Source organism: Aspergillus wentii (assembly GCF_001890725.1).
Source record: "Aspergillus wentii DTO 134E9 unplaced genomic scaffold ASPWEscaffold_8, whole genome shotgun sequence".
In the NCBI taxonomy this organism is placed as follows: Eukaryota; Fungi; Ascomycota; class Eurotiomycetes; order Eurotiales; family Aspergillaceae; genus Aspergillus; species Aspergillus wentii.
In genome coordinates, this window is record NW_024467839.1 from 1346864 (window position 1) to 1368181 (window position 21318).

The 21318-nt window shown below is 46.9% G+C and overlaps 9 protein-coding genes across 9 annotated transcripts; 6 read left to right on the top strand and 3 right to left on the bottom strand.

Annotated features, from left to right (window-relative positions):
• Positions 1 to 217: 217 nt before the first annotated feature.
• On the top strand, positions 218 to 1536 carry ASPWEDRAFT_119112 (TauD/TfdA family dioxygenase; the record flags this gene model as incomplete). The annotated part of the gene is made up of 3 exons (XM_040828876.1): positions 218 to 945; positions 995 to 1300; positions 1371 to 1536. 3 exons carry the CDS (start codon positions 218 to 220, stop codon positions 1534 to 1536), a joined length of 1200 nt encoding a protein of 399 aa, XP_040685000.1.
• Positions 1537 to 1805: 269 nt separating this feature from the next.
• Positions 1806 to 3098, bottom strand: ASPWEDRAFT_690228 (uncharacterized protein). The gene is made up of 3 exons (XM_040839010.1): positions 2797 to 3098; positions 2454 to 2737; positions 1806 to 2396 (listed from the first exon to the last, which is right to left on the bottom strand). Exons 1-3 carry the CDS (start codon positions 2987 to 2989, stop codon positions 2208 to 2210), a joined length of 666 nt encoding a protein of 221 aa, XP_040685001.1. The 5' UTR covers positions 2990 to 3098; the 3' UTR covers positions 1806 to 2207.
• Positions 3099 to 3480: 382 nt separating this feature from the next.
• Positions 3481 to 4941, bottom strand: ASPWEDRAFT_45272 (uncharacterized protein). Its single transcript, XM_040836487.1, has 7 exons — positions 4681 to 4941; positions 4600 to 4626; positions 4523 to 4549; positions 4449 to 4475; positions 4249 to 4400; positions 3998 to 4194; positions 3481 to 3938 (listed from the first exon to the last, which is right to left on the bottom strand). Exons 1-7 carry the CDS (start codon positions 4897 to 4899, stop codon positions 3625 to 3627), a joined length of 963 nt encoding a protein of 320 aa, XP_040685002.1. The 5' UTR covers positions 4900 to 4941; the 3' UTR covers positions 3481 to 3624.
• A 1446-nt stretch (positions 4942 to 6387) lies between these two features.
• Positions 6388 to 6915, top strand: ASPWEDRAFT_176406 (uncharacterized protein; the record flags this gene model as incomplete). Its single annotated transcript, XM_040831504.1, has 1 exon — positions 6388 to 6915. The coding sequence occupies one exon, from the start codon at positions 6388 to 6390 to the stop codon at positions 6913 to 6915; it is 528 nt and encodes a 175-aa protein (XP_040685003.1).
• A 458-nt stretch (positions 6916 to 7373) lies between these two features.
• ASPWEDRAFT_690247 (uncharacterized protein) lies at positions 7374 to 8038 on the top strand. Its single transcript, XM_040839011.1, has one exon. It carries the CDS (start codon positions 7458 to 7460, stop codon positions 7938 to 7940), a length of 483 nt encoding a protein of 160 aa, XP_040685004.1. The 5' UTR covers positions 7374 to 7457; the 3' UTR covers positions 7941 to 8038.
• Positions 8039 to 8933: 895 nt separating this feature from the next.
• Positions 8934 to 10525, top strand: ASPWEDRAFT_119923 (uncharacterized protein; the record flags this gene model as incomplete). The annotated part of the gene is made up of 2 exons (XM_040828954.1): positions 8934 to 9114; positions 9162 to 10525. 2 exons carry the CDS (start codon positions 8934 to 8936, stop codon positions 10523 to 10525), a joined length of 1545 nt encoding a protein of 514 aa, XP_040685005.1.
• Positions 10526 to 10699: 174 nt separating this feature from the next.
• Positions 10700 to 11677, bottom strand: ASPWEDRAFT_119134 (uncharacterized protein; the record flags this gene model as incomplete). Its single annotated transcript, XM_040828879.1, has 4 exons — positions 10700 to 10766; positions 10815 to 11145; positions 11195 to 11319; positions 11379 to 11677. The coding sequence occupies 4 exons, from the start codon at positions 11675 to 11677 to the stop codon at positions 10700 to 10702; spliced, it is 822 nt and encodes a 273-aa protein (XP_040685006.1).
• Positions 11678 to 13483: 1806 nt separating this feature from the next.
• On the top strand, positions 13484 to 16960 carry ASPWEDRAFT_747212 (pyridoxal phosphate-dependent decarboxylase family protein; the record flags this gene model as incomplete). The annotated part of the gene is made up of 7 exons (XM_040839507.1): positions 13484 to 13633; positions 13681 to 14050; positions 14102 to 14476; positions 14525 to 15083; positions 15146 to 15254; positions 15352 to 16214; positions 16265 to 16960. 7 exons carry the CDS (start codon positions 13484 to 13486, stop codon positions 16905 to 16907), a joined length of 3069 nt encoding a protein of 1022 aa, XP_040685007.1. The 3' UTR covers positions 16908 to 16960.
• A 2356-nt stretch (positions 16961 to 19316) lies between these two features.
• ASPWEDRAFT_187222 (uncharacterized protein) lies at positions 19317 to 21213 on the top strand (the record flags this gene model as incomplete). The annotated part of the gene is made up of 6 exons (XM_040832171.1): positions 19317 to 19457; positions 19518 to 19557; positions 19611 to 19782; positions 19833 to 19969; positions 20027 to 20081; positions 20146 to 21213. The coding sequence occupies 6 exons, from the start codon at positions 19317 to 19319 to the stop codon at positions 20744 to 20746; spliced, it is 1146 nt and encodes a 381-aa protein (XP_040685008.1). The 3' UTR covers positions 20747 to 21213.
• Between the last annotated feature and the right edge of the window lie 105 nt (positions 21214 to 21318).

The window sequence follows — 21318 nt, forward strand, 5'->3', positions numbered from 1 at the left end:
AGGTTGATGGAAAAACTGCTTTCTTATATACAGCATTGAATAAAATGGGCATGTGACTGTGTATTTGATGCTGTGTAACGTGTACACGTGTTTGTGCGTCTCAACATGCGCCGTGGCGGGGTTGTTTTCACGCAACATAAGAGGGACGCATCCAACAATTCTATTTCCAGCCCCTCGATATTCTTTCTTACGAAGAAAAAGCAAATCAGTCCCCGCCATGGCGACATCGTCCGAATTGCCAATTTCCTACGTGCCGAACTTTGAGGAATACCAACTGCGTGCGAAGCGCAGACAAGCAGAGGAAGACCTGCCAACATCACTGCCAGAGGGATTTCCAGCTCAGCTTCACTCTCCGCTTGTCTGGGAAGGCAATGACTTCTCTGACCCCTCCAGCTGGACCTACTCCCTCTCTAGTCCCGAGATTGACGAGATCACGTCCGCATTGAGGCACTTCCAAAGCCTCAAACTGCCGCTGGGATGCATCACACCAGCCACCTTCCCTCTGCCAAACCTCCGACCGACCCTCCGCGACCTATCACGAACTATCCACTCCGGCCGAGGATTCTTTGTTCTTCGCGGTCTTCCCGTCGATCAATACGCCCAGGATGAAACTGTGATTGTCTACGCTGGAATATCCAGCTACATCGGATCGCTCCGTGGTCGCCAAGATTCCAAACACAATGGCCAGCGAGCGGACGTCGTCCTATCGCATGTCGTTGATCTGAACAATGTTGCTGGCCGTCCTGCTATTGGCTCCCCTGCCTTCACGGCTGACCCTCAAGGCTTCCATACCGACACTGGTGACATTGTAGGCCTGCTCATGATCGGCACGGGTGCGGCAGGAGGCAAGAGCTGTATCGCAAGTACGTGGAAAATCTACAACGAGCTCGCTTCTTCCCGGCCTGACTTGGTACGCACACTAGCAAGCGACTGGGCCATTGACGGGTGAGTATACTTACATGCGAACCAGTGCACATCAGCTAAATGTATCCAGATTCAAGCGATCGTCAACACCCTACTATCTGCGACCTCTCCTCTACCACCACCCTGCAACGGATACTACCCCGGAGAGGGTGTCGCTCCAGTTCTCACGTCGCAGTTTCACCGGTTACGCTGCCTATAAACGTTCAGACTACATGCCGCCCGTGAGCGAAGCGCAGGCCGAAGCCTTGGACGCGCTACACTTTACCGCAATGAAACACCAGTTGACAATGCAGCTGGAAAAGGGAGATATACAGTTCATCAATAACGTGGCGTTGGTCCATGCCAGAGAGGGCTTTCGAGATGAGCCAGAGAATCGGTATGTTCAATTCGTTTGTCTTGTTTTCTTTCTTAGGGTCGTTTCTGGTTCTTATTCTGACGAGCAACAGTCGACATTTGCTCAGGCTTTGGCTGAGGGATGAGGAGTTTGGATGGGAAGTTCCAGCACCGCTGAAGGGAGTTTGGGAAGGAGTCTTTGGGGGCATGAGCGGGAAGGAGGAAGGCCAAGTGTTTCCGGCTGCTCCAGTAGTGAGGGGGGCACAATATGGGTTATAGAGTCAGCGTGCCACCGCTGTGTCTATTTTAGGCCTGTGACCTAGTTGCCTATGTCTCCATTCTGCGGCCCTTGCACAAAGGGTCATATACGCCATTACGTCGGCAGCTAAAAAGCTGAAAGCCTGAAGCATATATATATAGGGTACCAGGACACGGTCAGGAGCCGAAAAATAACAAGGCAGACGTCGTAGCCAGAGATACAATACCAAGGCCCTGGACAACTACCATGCCTTCTAAACCAGAGTCAAAGGGTGGTCTTTTTCGCTAACCGCGTAATTATTAAATAGATATATATTTGCAAAGCTAGCCTATCGTATGAGCTAGAGCAAGCCTACATCATGCATGCGGTGAGGATAATGATAACGTGTGAGTGGCTCGCTATTATAAACTAGGGCATTCCTCATACTTTATAGGATCGATGCGCGGCAGGTTCATGCGGTGGATTTGTATTGATTTACGAATTGAAATCACTGGGATAGTACGATGCTGCATGCATAAAAAGCGTATGAAATTGTAACATTCTTAGTTATAGCAAGAAATAGTTGTATACATTCTGATATCTGAAGTCAGCGATAGCCTCGGCTATTGTTGATATTTGATAGCACGAGTTCTTCAGTACAAAGTCTCCACTGATAGTCATCATCTTGAAAATGCACTTGTTGAAGTAAGCCTTACTTGGCTGGCGTCAAACCATAGGCTTCGATTTTTCTTGTCGTTATCGCTCTCAAATAGTCGATATTTAGTTTCAAAGACTGGTCCTTTTCTTGTGTAGTGGCGACAGGCCCCCACAGTTGGCCCTTTGTGATTGTCAGGTACTGCGAGGCTGCTACCTCAGGGCAAGCTGGTGCTGGAAAGACAGTCTAGATAACAGGCAACCATTAGTACTATACATGACCATCCTCGGATTACCAGCATACCTCTTTCTGGGTTGATCTAACAACTCCATTTCTGTCCAGCTCGAATATCTCCACATCGCCGTGGACCTCCTTGTCGTCGTTTTCGCTCCACTTGAGGACTATCACAATCTGGGTGAGACCATGACCTCCCTTCAGCCACATATCTCGGTCATCATGAAGCTGGTCCCTTGACTCGCTCCATCCATTTTCTATAACGACTGTTGGAAAGTCCATCCACACCGGCGTGATGCAGAAATCTGACTTTTTGTACGAAGCGGCATACTTGCCACTAAATTTGGTGAATGCTACTCAAGGGAATAAGAGTTAACTTCCGCTCTGGATACCACAAGCGATAGGTACTTACTCGTTCCCACGTCTAATTTCAAGTGTGCCCTATCAGACAAGGCCAGAGAATCCGTGGCCATCATATCCTCCAGCCACTGTTGAATCCACGCCTGGGGGGTGTCATGAACTGGGTTTCGAGATGTAACGAGACGGACCGTCTGAAGAGCAGCGTTGTAACTGACGCTGTTATTATTGCTTGTTAGTAGACTCATAGCTAATATGGGGGTAGAACTAACCTCCACGACATGCCTTCTCCGGTGCTCTCTACATGTGAGATGACATTTTGGGAGTACCCGGGCTTCACAGGCCTAACCTCGTGAGTTCTTTCGGGAAAACAGTCTTTTTCAGATGCAGGGCCTTCGTGCTGCTTGTGGCCAGGTTGAGTAGATGTAGCAGAATATATTCTGCCAGTTGTAGTACAGATATCAGACATGGTTGAAGGCAGATGGTGTTTAGCAAGAAGAATGTTTTTGGAAGGTTGTTTGTTGAAAGTTGATGCAGTACAACTATTATATTACTGTAGTAGAAGAACGAAGAAAGTTGTAAGAAGAAGGAAAAGAAATGTCGAAATGCTCTGAATCGAGGATTTAAATAGTGGCCACAGTGACTGCCTAAATATTACCAGATCTGTGATCAATATGATCACAAGAACTCCTCTGCCTTGTTAATTACACAGAAAGTAATTGTAGCCTGTGATTATCAACTGGAGCCTACAATAGTTACTATATAGTAATGCTGTCATTTTTTCGAGGAGTTGTAAATCAAATCATATTCATATCTCATACAAAAACACCTTGGCGTTCATTATGAACAATAGGCCACCTCATGCTAGCATTTTCGAGTTGCATCATGATCTGACATCATGCGTCTCCTTCCATCTTCCCTTTTGGGTCCACAGAATACTCTTGGTGAGTCCGCTGTTCCCATAAACAAGCATGATTGGGAATGGCGCAGACTCGTTCTCTTCCAGGGCAACAGCAGCAACGCTTACATCCGGTATCTTCTCTTCAAACTCAACAATAGTGTCGATGACGTTGTTACCCTGCTGGCATTCCACAATCCTGTCCTCATTGAAGAGAAAAACACGTGGTTTGTGAGGGTCTCTCGCTGCAATCTCGAGCCTGGAATCGGGGAAAGACTCGGCTACGCCCCACACAGATCCTAAATGAGCGGCATGTTAGCGAAAGATTATCGTAACAGTCGGGGGTTGGTCAACATACGTCTCATCTCGCCAATTGCCATGTTATACCTTGTAATTTTGGCATCGTTGAGCTTCTTCGTGACAAAGTTGACAGATGTTCTGTTCATGCATGTCGAGAAGCTGAGCCCCTCCCAGTCCACTCGGAAATCCGTCCTCCAATCAAGATCTTCAGTTACATCAGATCGCCAGCACATTTCACTATCTCGAACGTTTTGTCTGTACCTCCGTCAGCTTGTGGTTAACATCCACATTGAAGGAGTCGCATGATACCTAGTGCAAAAAGAGACTTCGGACGATGTGTTGGTTGACGAAGCCAGAATGACGTTGGCGATAACCGGCATGTCACGCTCCATCCATTCAGTTTCTGCCAGAGATCTTCCCATTTGCTTTGCAATGCCGTCGGATATGTAAATCAGACCAATCTGGACTTATTAGCTTGGTTTCTAATGCCGTGGCATACTCTATGTTACCTGTCCATCTCTCTCAGGATCAAACCACTGCTTTCGTCAGCTTAAGTTCATCGCTAGATGGCGTTTAAGCCTACCTGTTCTCCTCTTGTAGCGAAACGCCTCTGTTTGTATCAGTATACATTTGTGTCAATACTGGATATTCTGAGCCTACCGCTGCCTGATAGTCATGAACACTTGGCTACTTTCATTAGCTCCATTCATGTTTATATAAGACAATCAACCTTGACCATACCTCATGCTCATTGTGCAGAACACTTGCTTCCACTCGCTCGATCGGGTGCTCTGACTGAACAACTTCTATGGGCTTGCTCCATTCTGAAGTTGCTTTGGAAAAGCCACTTTGCAACACTTTGTTCCCCCCATCAACGTAGAAGCATATTAGATCGCTTCCTTGGGCTTTTTTCGGGTTGGTTGCGACAAGCGCAACATGCTTTGGGTAGTGGTCGGCCATATTCAGGTGATGTTATAAACAATGTGTGTTGTGTTGATAAGCTCCGTAAGGTTTTACTAGGCCCTATTTGCGGGGAGCTTCGGCTCCATTTATAGCTTTTGGTGTGGAGTTGCCGTTATCCATCTGACCAGTAACAGGGTCCCTGTGCATCGACCAGTTTATATATATAAATCACCTGACTCGATGAACTGTCGTGAACTTTCGTATACCGACTTTCGAGAGGCTATAAAAATCCCTCAATACATGATAAGTCTCCGTTTTCTACGCAGCCAATGCAAAATGTGTGCGTTTTATTGCGAATGGTTCTTTAAATATCCACGTCAATCTTGAACGGCCGAATCAGATTGTCGGCTCTCATGTAGATCTCCATGGTTGCATATGCAATGACGCCTGGGGCTGGTTAGGCCACAATATATATCGGCCGCGTGGGATGCAATTCACATTGGTGGGTTGTACCTGGTAGGATGAAAGATAATCAGAATGAGATAGAAGCAGCAACTCCCTGAAGACATGGCTATATCACAGCTCATTATAGTTAAGTCGGTGAGGTGAGTTTATAATGATATCATGACGCCATTATGCATAAATTCTATCGGACTAGGTAGCTTGCGGCAGTCCATGCAGTGGAGGTAGACCATTCAAGCTGACTGCGGGGGCTCCTATTGGCCAGGAGTGTGGGGTGGGATATTCTGGCCCGTGGTCCAGAATCGACTTGGCGTCGTTGATCCATAATGCGAGGCCTCAACGAAGTGCAGACCTTGACGTTGAATATGACTTGACTTGACGTTAAGATAGAATGTTAGATATATCAAAGCGAGAATGACCAGTCGAATCGACAATTCGTTGCCGAAAAATTGTAAGGTGTGATCTACGTGATGGGTATTAGCAAAGCCTGGTGTCATAAAACCGGATCCGCGTTCTCACTGGGAGAATTGGAAGTAAATCTTACTTCATGTTTCTTGCATCAAGTGGGTATTCTACTTGATATATAGTTAATTGATCCGAGGATGGTTTTGGGAGATGGTAAAGGCATCAATTTGATTAAGAAAATAGTCATCCTAGCAACGAGATATACATGGCGGCAAACAAATTGCCGATGCTCTTTTCCAGAATCAGATGCTAGACCATGTGCTCTATAGACCTAGCATAACTGATCCACGTTGAACAAAGACTTTATGTCTTACTATCAGCACGATGGCATTATATTGTCACCATTAAGAACTAACAATGGATATGAAACTACACGAGGTCTTCTGCACAATATCTTTGATATGTTTGGCTTAATGAACAGTGGATTAATATGTTGAACAAAGAATGAAGAGAACTACTGTACAAGACAATGCTTTGTATCTACCCTTGTTTGTAACAATGACTTTGACAGGAATCCAGGTGACTTTGCGATATAAATACACCTTCCTACCCCTATCTGTATTGCCAAACTCCTCGTTACACAACTCCAAACATACCCCTTACTCAATAACCATCATCATGTCAGACACATCCTCACACGTCTTTGGTGAGATCACCATAGTCCAAGTCCCATCCCGCAAACCTCGCCGCAACGAACAGCCCCTCTCGGTTATCAGTCCAGGGCTCAGTGATGACAGATCTGGCTATCACATGTTCTTTCCCAGTCTCCCACCAACGCCAGGTACGCAAAGAACAAGCCAAACGTATCTCTTTCCCCAGAGTCCTCTGATCGTGTTGGTTCCCCGAGAGGTCACCTATACCCATCGTCTTCCCCGCAGGTCAAGTGTTGTCTTTTTCGATCTTCCTGGTACTTTCCAAACCGGCACTGACCTCGTCAGATACCTCTACGGTCAATCCGAGCATAATGGAGGCGAAATTGGCGATGAGTCCACTGTTCGAAATAGTCTTTCTGTTGGAATTCATGTCGCTGGCTTTTTCCCCAAGCGGGGAACGATATATGCCGCGGCCAAGGCGAATATTATGCTTATACAGAAATTGTTTGAGCAAGGACGGCTTGTTTTTCGATATCCGCTTGTTGCTTCCTAGGTTATTGTGATATGAGTGCTCCCTTTCCCTACCCTAGTTTTAGTTCATCTGTCCTGAGTCGTTGTGGGAATAATATATTGTTTACCTTGAATATCTCTTACAGTCCATTGTTTAGTCGCCAGTGACTAGGTGGAGTATCGTGCGCAGAAACAGTCAAGAGTATTATGATTACATGTTGCATCCATTACTGGTACCACAACAAAGGAAATCCATTGGCATGTCATATGAAAGTCCCCTCGGGCAATTCCTTTGTTTGTGGGAAAAGGTCTTTGACTTCTTTTAATGAATACTTTGACACTCGAAAACAAAGACTCGATGTTCAATGATAGGCGCTTTCTTTGTTTGTTTCAACATGAAAACACCACTGAATCGAGAGGAAATATCTTTGTTCTTGTTTTTTTAATATAAACACAATATAGTCATATAAATTCTCCCCATTCACTCCAACGACAACTTCATCTTCCATCAACTGCTCCTATCCCATTATCTGTGCTCCTTCTACAACTGCAGCTTCATAGCAATCCTTGTCCATCCCATCCGCCATGCCCACGAACGATGAGACTCCCCCGCCTCCAACTCCAATCCCAAGACCACGCCGTCCCCCCACGCCCAGAAAGCCTCGTTGGCTGTTCCCTGCCAGAGAGCTCACAGAAAACCTGACCGAACCACATGGCACTTTCATCCTGCCTATTCCCGACAAAATTCGTTTCGTATCCAGACCCGACCCGGGCAACCACCCTCTATCCTGTCACACGGTCTTTTTCAACCTCCCCCACCCGTATTTGACATCTGAAGGGGTGATTATTGTCCTCCTTCAGATGTGCAAGCGCCGAGAATACGTTGTCGGATTGCCACCCTCTAGTCAAAGTGGACTTTGCTTTGCTATTGATCTGAAGGGTTATTTTTTTGATGATTCGGACATTCATACTGCAACTGGGATTCATCTGAAAGGTATTCTTGCTATGGTCATGGACGAGGTGCTGGAATTCAATTGGCCCTTGACGCGGCGTGTTGAGGTGAATTGATGTTTCTGGCTTTGTTTTGTATTGGTTTGGGTTATGTATCTCCATACATTGTCTTTGTATCGTTGAACTTTAGACTCGCTTTCAAAATAATTGATAAGTTACTCAGAACGCTTCTTTAACCAATATAACCTCAATATTGATCATACATATATTATCTAAGTAAGGGTACAAGAGGAGGGAATAAGACAGTCACCATCATCCTGTGCTTAGTTATTGCCTTCGAGGGTTCTATTGGGACTAAAGACTCACTTTCAGCAAATAAGAGCTTTAGATATCTCGCAATCTTACTACATGGTGTCTTAGAGCGCAGGAAAGCCTCAGGTGTAGGTGAAGGAGGGGTGTCTCTCAACCTGCTAAGCCGTCCCCACTATTGACCTTTGGACTCGTGTTGAACAGCCACATAGAAAACATTGCTTGCGTAATAGAATCTCTCTGCCGTAGGCTTTTCAGTCCAGATACTCTTATTGGCAATTTGATTACGGGTTATGTCGTCAGATAGGCTAGTGGTGGGGTTCAGATATTTACCACTTTAGGCAGGTGGGACGTACAAATTTACCCAATATGGCTAGTGTGAAGGCCTCTGTGTCTATCAATCTTCTGTCTCCCTTTTTACAGGACGAAAAGCATTACTTAACAGTGAAATCCCCGCGGGAGAGTCATTGGCCTGGAGAAGGTTCGGGAATTTCTTTCGGGGATTTTGTGGACACTTCACTCTGAATATTACTTGCTCGGAGCTATGCCCGGCATTATTGGTTTCGAGTTCTCGAAGTGGGTTGAAGAGGTATATTCACCCTGCAAAATAGATTACGATGGTCCATTGGTATTTGGCCATCGGAGAAATGCTCTTGGCTGTTATATCGACTCCAGTAACCGATTACCTGTCCATTGGACATCATAGATGGTCACTGCACACAGCGGAAATATTATAAATAATTCGTCGCGTTGCTGCATTGAGGGACAGCAATAGACCAGCCGCTTTCACCTATCGTCAGGATGCATCTTCGAGTTTCAAATCTTGTTTCTCTCGTTCCGGCCCTCGCGACTGTGGCCCAGGCTGCTAGCTACGATGGACCTCTCAGACCACAGGTTCATTTCTCGCCCCCGGTAGGCTTCATGAACGACCCCAACGGGCTGTTCCTTGACGCAGAGGGTACATATCATCTGTACTATCAGTGTACGTTTACCAATTACTATCCATCTTTCTCCATCTAACAGACGCAGACAACCCTTCCGCGCCAGTCGCGGCCAACCAGCACTGGGGACATGCCACCAGCCATGATCTCTACCACTGGGCCAACCAGCCTGTTGCCATTGGTGGTGACAAGCCCAATGAACACATCTTCTCGGGCGCAGCCGTGGTTGATGTCAATAACACATCGGGTTTCTTCCCCAACCAAACCAATGGCGTGGTGGCCATTTACACTCTGAACGATGAGGTCAAGGAGACGCAGAATCTGGCCTACTCAACAGACGGCGGCTTCACCTTTACGAAGTACGCCAGCAACCCCATTATCGATAGCGCCGTCGATGACTTCCGTGATCCGCAAGTTATTTGGCATCCAGAGACTCAAAAATGGATTCTGTCCGTTGCGTATGCCCATGACCGGGTTATTGGGTTTTACACCTCCACCAACCTCAAGGAATGGGTGCATGCTTCCAATTTCACCCAGCTAGGACTTCCGGGTACAGAGTTCGAATGTCCCAATATCGTCAAGTTCTCTGTTGGTCCTTCTGAATTCAAGGAAGTCTTGTTTATTTCCGTCAACCCTGGCGCACCACTAGGAGGATCTGGTACTTTTTATGTGGTCGGGAATTTCAACGGAACGCACTTCATCTCCGAGACACCATCCGAGAAGCTCTATGACTTTGCCAAAGATAACTACGCTTCTCAGTGGTGGTCTGGTATTCCTGCTGGTCAAGATCCGGTCTCCATCGGCTGGGCCAGCAACTGGGAGTATTGCCAGGAAGTACCCAGTGGAACCCTCGAGGGCTGGCGCAGTGCGAATTCCGTCCCTCGAGTGAACACGCTTACCAAGGTTGATGGAGACTGGACTGTGACTACTAACCCTTTCATGGGCCTCTCTTCAGTGCTGGGAGGCCAGCTTGCCCAGAAGTCAATCCAATCCGGTAATGTCGTGGTGGACTTCTCCAAGGTCAAGTCCAATGCGATCACGTTTGACATTGAGATTGAAGGCATCCCCAGTTCTGCTGCAACGGGAGAAGTTAGTTTTAACATCACCTCTTCTCAGTCAGGCGAATACCTCGATGGCGCTCTTGATATCGGCACCGGTGTTTTCTGGATTAGCCGTGCAGGAACAAGAGCATTCCACACCACGAACAACAAAGACTTTACCCCTTTGTTCAGCACTACTGTTTCACCATCCGCGAATGGTCGATTTATGTTCTCGGGTATCGTTGACCGATCCGTGTTCGAGACGTTCCTGGACCATGGAAAGCAGATTGGGACCATGAGCTTTTTCCCCAATTCTCCATTGGACACGTTGAGCATTTCTGCATCTGGTTTGGGTGGTGCAACTGCCCATGTGAATGTGCGAGCGCTGAAGAGTGGGTGGAATGATAACTAGCTAAATATATACAGACAGTGTACGTCCCTTTATGTTTGCGGTTGGCAGCAGGGTGGAATTTTTGACTACTGAATTGATGGAGATATCATACATATTGCTAGATATTAATCTACAGGGTAATACATATCCAATATCTGCTGAGATCTAGACAATCTACCTAGACGTCGTCCACATCTAATTCAGGTCGATCTGCAATGCCACAGTGGCATTCATAACGGCATTTCCGTAGAAGAACTCGGTTCTATCACTGTCAGCACAACGCAACAAGAGTAAATCAATTGACACTTACCCTGCATTTCCAATGTTGACATATGTTTCGTTGGTGAATTTACCCACGTTGGTCAACGCGACCAGCCAGTTCTTCAAGTCACCCGAAAAGGTGCCCTCGAACTGAGTATCCGGGAGTAGCGAGCTAACCGTGACACCAGAGTCGGTGTTGGTGTCTTCGTACAGCTTCCAGGAGGTGCCAAAGAGATTGTCGATGGTTGCAATAGGGCCATTTGCCCATCCGATTGGGAGTTGACCTCCTTCATACTGAAGCCAGAGCATCAGCTCGTTAGAAGACGAAGAGGTTGAGTCGCCTTTGATGTCATTGACGATAAAATCGAAGCAGATGTTGCCTGAATAATTGTCAATGATGGTATCAACTGTGTAGTATGTATCTCATACCCTTAAAGGCAGTGGTGTTGGTACGAGTCCAGTCGTACGTGGTGGGGATGGAATCGATGGTGGACAATTTCGTCTCGAGATTCTGGGTGAGTCCGACGAACGAGTAACCTTTGGGCACGTTGTTGCTATTTATCCAAAGGTTAGTACTTGGTTAACAATCTAATATTAGATGATGGAATCTTACGTGCTCTCGACATAGTCGATACCAGTAACACTACTCCACACGACCTCCTTGGTTCCAGAATTGGTAGTAGTCACTTGGTCATAGTAAGTGCACTGTGAGCCCTCAATCTGGTTCGTATTGTAGAGCATGTTGTACACAATCCATGGTGTGTTTTTCAAGATGGTATAGTCATAGTCACCACAGAGATTGGCAGACGGCTGAGCTCGGCTCCAGAGCTGAGACAGAGTGGGAAGAGCAAGAGAAGGTGTAGCGAATGGCAGTACCACCAGGGCTAGGGCCTTGTCTGACCGGAAGAACATGATGAAAGCGAATGACTAAGTTGGAATGGAGATCAATATTGGGGGGGGGTTTCTTTCTTTTTTTTCATGGGGAAACCTCGCGGTTCTTCTTTTTAAATCGCTCAGGGGTAGTTTGGTGGATCTGGGTGATATAGTCGAAACAAGATGAAACGATCGCGGTGGGAACGGTAGTTCATGCTTAATTTTCGAAGCAATATAAGGATAATATAGCCTACTCCTCTGTGGCTTTAATAGTAGAATACTTAGTGTTCTAGATTCGTCTCTATCTGCCACCTTGACTCAAGGCCATCTTCAACTACCGCTGGACGGCCGTGGAGAGCGGGGAGTCCCTAGCAATTTTCCCATAGAACTTGACCTAGGAAAGAAACACATTTACCTGGATAAGGCATAGACAGTTGCTGGGAGGAAGGGTTGGAATGTCAAAATTGAGGAAGCTCATATGGATGAGGTGATGGATATAATTTTCACTTTTCTCTGATAGGTAGACATGTCTGGCCTTGTTGCTTTATTCGTACCAAAACTCGAATCTTCCTCAAGATGTCATATATAGTTGTTGATAAAATGCTGAACATCCTAATGGGGCTTCAAGGGGCTACTAATATATAAGTCTTGAATAATCTCTAATGGATTTGTTCGGGTCCCGTATATGTTTAAGTCAAAAAGATGAATTGAAGTTGTGGCTGACGATCAAGGACAGGAACTAAGAGATTCCATTTCTAGATACCAGTCATATGGTCTATTAAGAATTAATTCTCCAGCACTAGCAATGAATCGAGTCAGAATCATACTACTAGACCGTCTCTTATCGCCTGTGAAATCAGTCCTTTACGACATATTATCTCCCCATTCATTGCCCTTTTTCGTCTACTAACCAGTAAGTAATCCTATCATAATCTTCCTCACAGTGACGGAACACTTACAATGCATAATCAGGATGAGATGCATCTCCATCACCAAGGCAGCCATGCGTCCGAGAGTGGCTGAAATGATTTTCAGCTCGGCCTCGACCACAACCCAATCGAAACCCATCGTGTGTAGTGGATGCCTGCCAGCGTGTAGTTTCTCCACAGTGATAGCCTACATGGTATGTACGTGGAACCGAGCTGAAGTCTGAACAGCAGGGAATTATCCACTCAGATCATATTATTCTGCATCAAGGCCCCCAACGCATTGGGTATGATGGTGGGCTGCATGAACACCCGGATGTTCTCGTCCAATCACATTGCGTAGACATGGATCATTTGTCGAACCATCCGGAATTGGGACATATTGTGGAGACATTTTCTGCACGCATTACTAGATAGGGAAAAGATCATAATCTGCCAGCCAGCCACTATCACAACCCCGCCTCGGTTTGTTCAGCTACAGCTTCATGTCGTCTTTACGGCGGCAAGGCATAATTCTCGTGGTTCTACTTCCACGAAGTTTTTGTAAAAGAACAAAGAAAATTAGAGTGAAGGTATATAGTATCAAAAACATCTTTATACTCTACATGAAGGGCAACGAGTGCTATATATAACCCGCCAGAAAAGACAGAGGGGTAAAATAATCTATGATCGACAGCCTCCGCTGAGGCTAAGGGGACCTGCTGAATTCCATCTGATGAGTTGGCCTGTGGAGAACCGAAGGCAGTGACTCCATCATATTGTATACCACAGCCAGCCGAATGGGCGATCATAAACCCTTGTAAGCGAGCTGAGCGAAGTTCATGGCTATATATACTGGTAAAATTCCATCCCTCATAGCTGTCCAGAGTCATCTCCAGACTCGAGTTGAGTGAGAGTCGAACAGTTAAAAACCGCCAATATGTCGTTTGAAGGCACAAAGCAGTTCAATGTCATAAACTCCTACTTCATCGGGCCCAAAGCGGCCAATTTGCCTGACTTCAGAGCGAACATCAACACCATTCTTGATGAATTGCTCGAGGCCCGCATGGACTATTGGCCTGCAGACAATGTATGCCCTCTTGCAAATGTTTTCTGTCTTATAACTGACTCCGACAGCATCGGAAATTCATCCCCAAAGATGTCCGCACGTCAGAAGAGTTCCGTCGGGTCAGAGACAATGTCAGCGATGCCGTCCGAAAGGTCGCAGCCCTGATGGGGAAGCACTCGGTGCCGTTCTGGTCTCCCCGGTATCAGGGCCACATGTGCACCGACTTGACCATGCCGTCCATGTTGGGGTACTTTATGACCATGATCTACAACCCAAACAATGTTGCCCTTGAAGCTAGTCCCATTACCACCGTCGCGGAACTCAAGGTCGGACAGCAGCTGTGTGAGCTGTTTGGATACAACATCAAGGATGAGCCTTTACCGTGGGGCCATATCACCTGCGACGGTACAGTGGCTAATCTGGAGTCCATCTGGGTCGGTATGCATTCGTCACCCTCCGCGTTGATAATTCAAATGCTAATTATACCAGCACGAAACCTCAAGTTCTACCCTCTCGCTCTGAAATGGGCCATCGAAAAGGGAAAACTGCAGTTCATCAAGGACGAATTCAAGGTGCATCCGTGCTCCAGTGACCTAAAGAATCCCAACGAAAAAGAGTTGTTCGTCAAAATGGACAACTGGACGCTTCTTAATCTGCGCCCTGAAACTGTCCTCGGATTGCCAGAGGCTCTGGGCAAAGAATTTGGCATTTCCACCCCGTTCCTCGAGTCTGCCTTGGAGGAATATAACATCCAGACGGGTGGACGGGGGCCGTTGGAGGAGTACCACAAACTTCCCAAGGAGATGAAGGAGATGAAATACCTGCTAGGAACCACTCGCCACTACTCGTGGCCCAAGGGACTTGGTATGTTATCATCAAAGTATGCTGTTCGGTGAAGACTAACTATCTCAGCAATTGCCGGAATTGGATCAGGAAACCTCACTGAAATCGAGGTTGACCTCAACGCCCACATCAACATCAAGAAGCTGGACGAGCAGCTGCATACATATGCCAAAAAGAAAATCCCCGTCTATGCAGTAGTTGCCATTATTGGATCTACCGAAGAAGGTGCTGTCGATCGTCTCTCGCAAATTGTTAAAATTCGAAAGACGCTACAGGAGAAATACGGCATGTCGTTCCTCATCCACGCCGATGCCGCCTGGGGAGGCTACTTTTCCACAATGATCGACAAAGAGCACCCGGAGCTGATCGGAAAGGAAACAAAGTACCGTAACTTCAAGAAAGGTCCAGTGCCTGCCTTGACCTTGAAAAAGGACACCGAGGAGGACCTCTTTGCCCTTAAAGATGCGGATTCCATCACTGTTGACCCGCACAAAGCTGGATATGTTCCGTACCCTGCTGGAAGTCTGGTGTACCGTGATGGTCGAATGAGGCATCTGGTAACATGGTCCAGTCCGTACCTATCCCAGGGATCGTCTGAAAATATTGGTGTCTATGGTGTCGAGGGCAGGTAAGCTTACTACCATCCCCCATTGCCTAATTGATATTGCGACACTAAACGATCTTTCGCAGTAAACCTGGAGCTGCAGCCATGTCGACGTGGCTCTCCAACAAGACCATTGGACTTGATCCACATGGCTACGGAATGCTGCTGGGTGAGGCCGCATTCACAAGTGCCCGGGTATGTATCACTGCTTATCTTAACTTATCACGCTAACATCTACCAGCTGTCCGTCAGATGGGCCACGTTTACCAACAAGCTCGATAGAATAGAAAAGACCGTTGTCCATGGTGTGGAGCAGGAAACGCCCATATATAACAAAGACTTCATCTGCGTTCCCTTCAACAGGCTCAGATGCGAGAAAGATGATGGAAAGCCATTCAGCTCCCCCGAGTTCGAAGAAGAGAGAAATTGGATTCGAGAACACATCCTGGGCAAAGAAAACGGTGAAATCATGAAGAATAACGATGCTATGGAGAGACTGCGTGAGTTGGGGTCTGATCTCAACATCAACGCCTTCGCCCTCAATTGGTACTATGAGGATGGCACACTCAACACCGACCTGGAGGAGGCCAACTACCTCATGAAGAGAGTCGTTGACAGACTGTCTATCATTTCCGCCGATACCGATCCATCCCAGATCCCATTGTATCTAACCTCGACCAAGTTTGAGCCCAAGTTGTACGGAAAATGCGCTCAGAACTTTATGAGCAGACTGGGGGTCAAGCCTTGCAAGCAGGATCTGTTTGTTCTGCGCAATGTCGTCATGAGCCCATTCCCAACTCAGCAGAACTTCATCGGTGAGCTGATGGAGTGCTTTGAGGAGGTTGTCAGAGACGAAGTCAAGAACTGCCGCAAGCGTAACAGCAAAGATGCACACGATGCCAAGTTCATCATCAGGGGAACCAAGCAAGTCTATCTCGACCTTCAAACCTCGTTCCACACTGCGACTCTCCGGCAGCAGCTTATTGTTGCTGCAGACCTCCTCGGGAACCTGAAGGCTCACTATGACTCCCTGGTGGATGACAAGCCGGAGGAAACAATGATCCTAGAGGCTGCTGAAAAGATCGATCTAAAGGCTATGATCGGTGATCTTAGTACGGCGCAATTCAAGGTCAAGGTTTATAGCAAGGAAAATCCGTATGTCCCTTCAACATTTTTCATGTACATCATATACTAACACGATACAGGGCATCCTTCAAGGAAGGAGAGGTCAAGTTAACCAAGATCGTCAAGAGCCGACCCCTCAACACCCTCAACCGAGACACTGACTATCCTGAAAACAACACGCCTTTCTATCTCTACGGTGTCAAGAATGAACCAGAGGAAGTACTGGGAGGAGAGCAACAAGAGCCACCGGAAGCACACGTCTCTCACATTCTCCTCAAGGCTCCCAACATCGCCTTGTCCGCCAACGGTGTCACCTTCGACCCCCCGCTTGATTCTGACACCAAGAATGAACTCCCCAACGGATTGATTCTAACCCTTTCCAAATACCCCGAAGCAGCAATGCAGCCCTTCCCCAGCAGTAACAAAGACCTGCCACCATCCTTCTTCTTCCGAAGCAACAGGAAGTATGACGTTAAGGTCTGGAAAGATCCCAAAGCCGCTGAGGCTGAGGGTCCCGGCCTGTTGAAGGATTTGGAGAACCCAGACAACGGTCCAATGTACGAGGGTAAAATGACTCTCGGTCTGGACGTGGATGTTGATGCGGCCGGGCCCAATTTAGACAAGATCGACGCCGACAAGAAGCTAGATTGCACAAAGTGGCAGAAGGAACTGGACAGCATTGGCAATGTCCTTAACGGCAATCATGTGGATTCGCGTCACTAAATGGGTTATTGTTGATTCTGTTTTTAGCTAGCATGGTATATTATGAGTCGTTCACAATAAACCAATTCAAATCAAGTGTTCTACTTGATTTGCAAAAGGTACTACTAAAGCAGCGATGTGCCATTATATAAATTATACATAGTATGGAAATAAACCAGAGTAAAATTTTGTTCCAAACCGCTATTAGGGCTCTTAGTGGGCTTTAAAGGATATATATAAAGCCACAATCAACCGGTGTCAGCTACTAGAGAAGAGCAAAAATCAAGCCATGACTCTGCCTTCCCCCTGTCACTTTGTCACGGGTTTTCCAGGAAATAGGTGAGTTTGGCGCGGCCGAACGGATGAAGCAAGAAGTTGGAGTGGTTTTCACTGAAATGGCTAAATCTGTTGATCATGAGACACTGACAAATGTCTATTTCAAACAATTTATCCTCTACTGTTATAGATAGATGAATGTGAATAGGGGGTAGTTTTTCTTGCATCCACGCACTCTTAAGTCCCATATGGAAAGCGAAATAAATTTTGTGGGCTGTATCTTCTTATTACCGCTAGAATATTCATGGTTTTCTACTGGATATTAATCTAGAGTTTAGCAGATGCAAACTAGTGGTTTGGGTTATATAGTGAGTCGGCAGGTCAGGTTTTATCCATAAAGAAAGGATCTGTCCATTCACCATTCCGATCACGTTTTCTTCCTCATAAATCTGACCTCCTCTGTTCATCTATCTCTGTAGAAACCTGATAAGATCAGAATTATCTAGCTGATAAGACATATCCTAACCGGCCCATTCTACATCGCTTTTCTGCTCCTTATATGTGTTTTATCTGGGACCGACAGAAGAGTTTCCAGGGGATACTACATATACCACCTTGGACAGGTAGTGAGGGATTTCCAGATTACCCCACAACTCCAGATTGTATCTCATAAGGTTCTGTCAAGTTAAGGGGTGTGAACAAATACTTTAAGAGGCGTCGACTACCAAGGAACAAAGACGCCTCTTTCCCGCAGCAATGGAAAGTCTGTCCCAGCGTGCCGGTCCAGCAGAGCGAATAACCTTTCGAATAGCAGCCACTTGATAAGCTTAATGTGCAATAGCCTTTGGGACACTGCAGATTGACAAATTCCGTTCTTCGATGACATACATGGTGGCAACATTGGTCCCAGACTGGAAAGGGCGTACTCGTACGGAAGGTAAATATGGGCCATTAATGCTAGTTTGGTTGTTTAATCTATAGCCATTAGACTATTATTGCAAATTTTGTATTACCACGACGATCTACAGGCGTCGATGACCGGCCGGGCCGGAAGAGAGAGTCGCGAGATCCGATTGGAGGAGGGAAAAGAGTTAATCCAAACTCTATTTAGTGTCAGCACGAGGGATCCACTTAGGGCAGGCATGAATTACGTACTGGACACGAGAGCCCTTCTGCAGTCTTCCTCATCTCGAAGAGATAGAGGTTTGCAAAGTGTGCATGTAGAGAACTGCTTTTGAGCCAAGCCTAGACGTTCCAGCGAACATTTATTTCTATTTATCGATTGCTAGTTCGGTTCGTTTCGAAGAAAGAGTGGCCCCGCCCCCAAATTGGCGCGATGACACTGACAGGGAAGTGAACCCCCCTTTGTTCAGTTTTTAGGTATCTCGGCGAGATTCCGACCCGTAGGTACATCGTCTAAAAGTCATCGTCCAGACAAAGGGTGTTCCTAAGCACGTGCACTTGAGTATTTGCCACGCAAGGAGGTCTAGCAAATCAGGATCATCACCATATCTTGCATTCCTGAAATAAGATGAGAGGCATTTCGTCAGCTAAATAGTTTATCTGTAGGATCCATGGATGCTTTCTTTTCTGCCTTGGAAGACACAGAAAGAATAAATAGCCCAGCAAGGTTTGCGCTTACGACAGTGGCTCCTGTTTCAAATCAGTTCCTGAACCATCGAACCTTGGCCCCCAACTGACACTTGCTTCCATGGTTAGTGGCGCTTGGCATGCAGGCCCCACTCCTTTACCACCAATAGTCTGGTCGATATATCGCATCCTTGTTCTTGCGCGCCCCACAGTCCGTCCTCTTCCCGTGGTTTCATTCTCCACACGGACTGGTTTTCCGATGTCTCTCGAGATGCTGCTTTGCTATGTTTGTCCTCACAGAATCTAGCAGTATGGGTCATGTACATCCCAATATGATCCTGTCTGGGATCAGCATTCAGAATCCATGGAAGCCATCCTGCAGCTCATGCCTGAGAAACTTTCTTCTCTTTAAATAAGGTTAATATCGATTACAACGTCTCCTGCCGTCCCCTTTTCTCCGATTCCCAGAGCACGGAGCCGATTTATAGTGGCTGGGTGCACGAAAAATGAGCCTGGTTTTGTGAGATTTTGCTCTTTGCTGTTTTTCGCGGCATCACCGGCAAGATGGCGTACAACTTGAACGCCGAACTGTGGACCGAGTTTGCCATTGGCATGATCGTTTTTGCTGTCCGTTTCTACGCCCGATGGGACACAATTGGACTGCAGAAATTTTCCTGGGATGACTTCTTCAGTGCGACATCTGCGGTCGGTCTTCCTATTCCCCCTACAACAGCGTTAGAGGGCACTTGCTGATGCTAGCTATAGATCTTCTGGACGTTGGAAACGACATTTCTTTACACCTGCGGTACGACCGCCGTTATTTTCCCATTGTCTGAATAGCCAACTCACATATTCCAGCACTCTTCGGAAACAACATTGGCCTCAATCCAGAGACTGCCGCCGCCATCCCCGACAGCCAAGTCCCTCAGCTTGTAAAAGGGTCGAAGCATGCGTATGCCGCCTGGATCTTCTACATCCTGCTCGTGTGGTCCTTGAAAGGAGTCGTCATCTTTCTCTACAGCAGAATCACGTATATACTCCCCATTCTTTTCATCTTGGTCAGGTTTTGACTCGCAACAGGACTGGTCTTTGGCAGCATCGTCTGGTCAAACTTGTCAGCGTATTCTCCGTCTTGACGTTTTTGGCGTCCATCCTGCTTCATTTTGGAACGTGCGTGCCAATCCAAAAAGCCTGGCAGATCAAGCCTTATCCAGGAGGTAGGTGGATATTGATATCGTTCGCGGTGTATCATGAGACTAACAGCCTCGTTGCAGATAACTGTACCAAACGCCAGTTGAACTATATTGTCATTGAGACTCTGAACATCATGTAAGTTTCTTCCCTCGATTCTTCTACTCAAACACGACAAAGCCTGACAGTGAGATCAATGCAGAACCGATGTATTCGTCATCGCCATCCCCATGCCCATCGTCTTCGCCGCCCAGATCCCCATCCATCGCAAACTCATTCTATCCGGCCTCTTCTCCTCCGGCGTCTTCGTCATCATCTGCGCCATCCTCCGCGCCTACTACTCCGTACGGAATATCCAAGATCTCTCGGTCGCGCTGGGATGGGCCTCCCGTGAAGTCTTCGTATCTGCCCTCGCCGTCTCCGCCCCCGGAATCAAGCCTCTCTTCAACAAGTCCCGCTGGTTCTCGTCCAAGAAGACATCCAACAATCACTATGGCAGCACGACCGGTCCGAGCACTTTTCCGCGATCCTACAACCAGAAAAGTGCGAATGACACTACCTTTACCAATGTCGAGGCCGAAGATCATAAAGGCCAGTTTGAGCTGTCTTCGACTTGGCAGCTCCGCAATAAGATGAAGCGCACGTCATCGAGCGAGAGCCAGGAACGTATTATTGAGGCTGGGCAGGGCGGGCCGAATGCCATCCAGGTCACGACAGAATATCATGTGCAGGAAGAGTCGGGGATGCCTTCCTCAGGGTCTGCATCGCATACTGATGGAGGTCGCTCGAGGGGTTCCCTTTAGTGTTGGCCAGGGCTTTGGCGTTTTATGCAAATACGAGAATAATGGGGCTGGGGCTGGGATTTGGATTTTGCGTTATTATGAATGATGTGTATATATTCGGTACTAGAATGGGTTTTAATATTTAACGGTCTCTTCTTTTTTTTTTTTTTTTTGGCTTGTGTTGTTTGATGCTTCTAGCGGGGATATATTTATAGTGGCCAAGGGGGTGAGACTCCATATCTTAAAATCCCCACAACATCTTAATAGTCATCATCATTAGTTTATTTAGAACAGTCGAAAAGTGAAAATCAAAGCTCCAAGGCTAGACATATAGCAAAATACGAGCTGCAGGACATAAGATCTGTTCTCGACACGGCTTGGTGACTTGCATTTGGTGACTTGCATAGAAACCCAGGGGTTTACAATGAGCAGTCACATTCCAAAGCTCCGATCATCATGAATATCATCTTTGCTTCCAAATAAACTCCACTATACCTTCAATATCTAATGCCATTCTCAATATTCCATCTTATCACACTTTGAGCTCCTCGGCTGCTACCGTCGACCCGTGTGGATCACCTCCCCTTTCTGGC

Bases quoted from the DNA above. Each gene is read 5' to 3' on its own strand.
- ASPWEDRAFT_45272 (XM_040836487.1), bottom strand. From the start codon at position 4,899: ATGGCCGACCACTACCCAAAGCATGTTGCGCTTGTCGCAACCAACCCG. The intron at 4,627-4,680 runs GTATGGTCAAGG...TAATGAAAGTAG, and splicing joins TTCTGCACAATGAGCATGAG to CCAAGTGTTCATGACTATCA. The intron at 3,939-3,997 runs GTATGTTGACCA...CCGCTCATTTAG, and splicing joins GGCAATTGGCGAGATGAGAC to GATCTGTGTGGGGCGTAGCC.
- ASPWEDRAFT_690228 (XM_040839010.1), bottom strand. From the start codon at position 2,989: ATGAGTCTACTAACAAGCAATAATAACAGCGTCAGTTACAACGCTGCT. The intron at 2,738-2,796 runs GTAAGTACCTAT...TCCCTTGAGTAG, and splicing joins GAAATTAGACGTGGGAACGA to CATTCACCAAATTTAGTGGC. The intron at 2,397-2,453 runs GTATGCTGGTAA...CCTGTTATCTAG, and splicing joins TTAGATCAACCCAGAAAGAG to ACTGTCTTTCCAGCACCAGC.
- ASPWEDRAFT_690247 (XM_040839011.1), top strand. From the start codon at position 7,458: ATGCCCACGAACGATGAGACTCCCCCGCCTCCAACTCCAATCCCAAGA.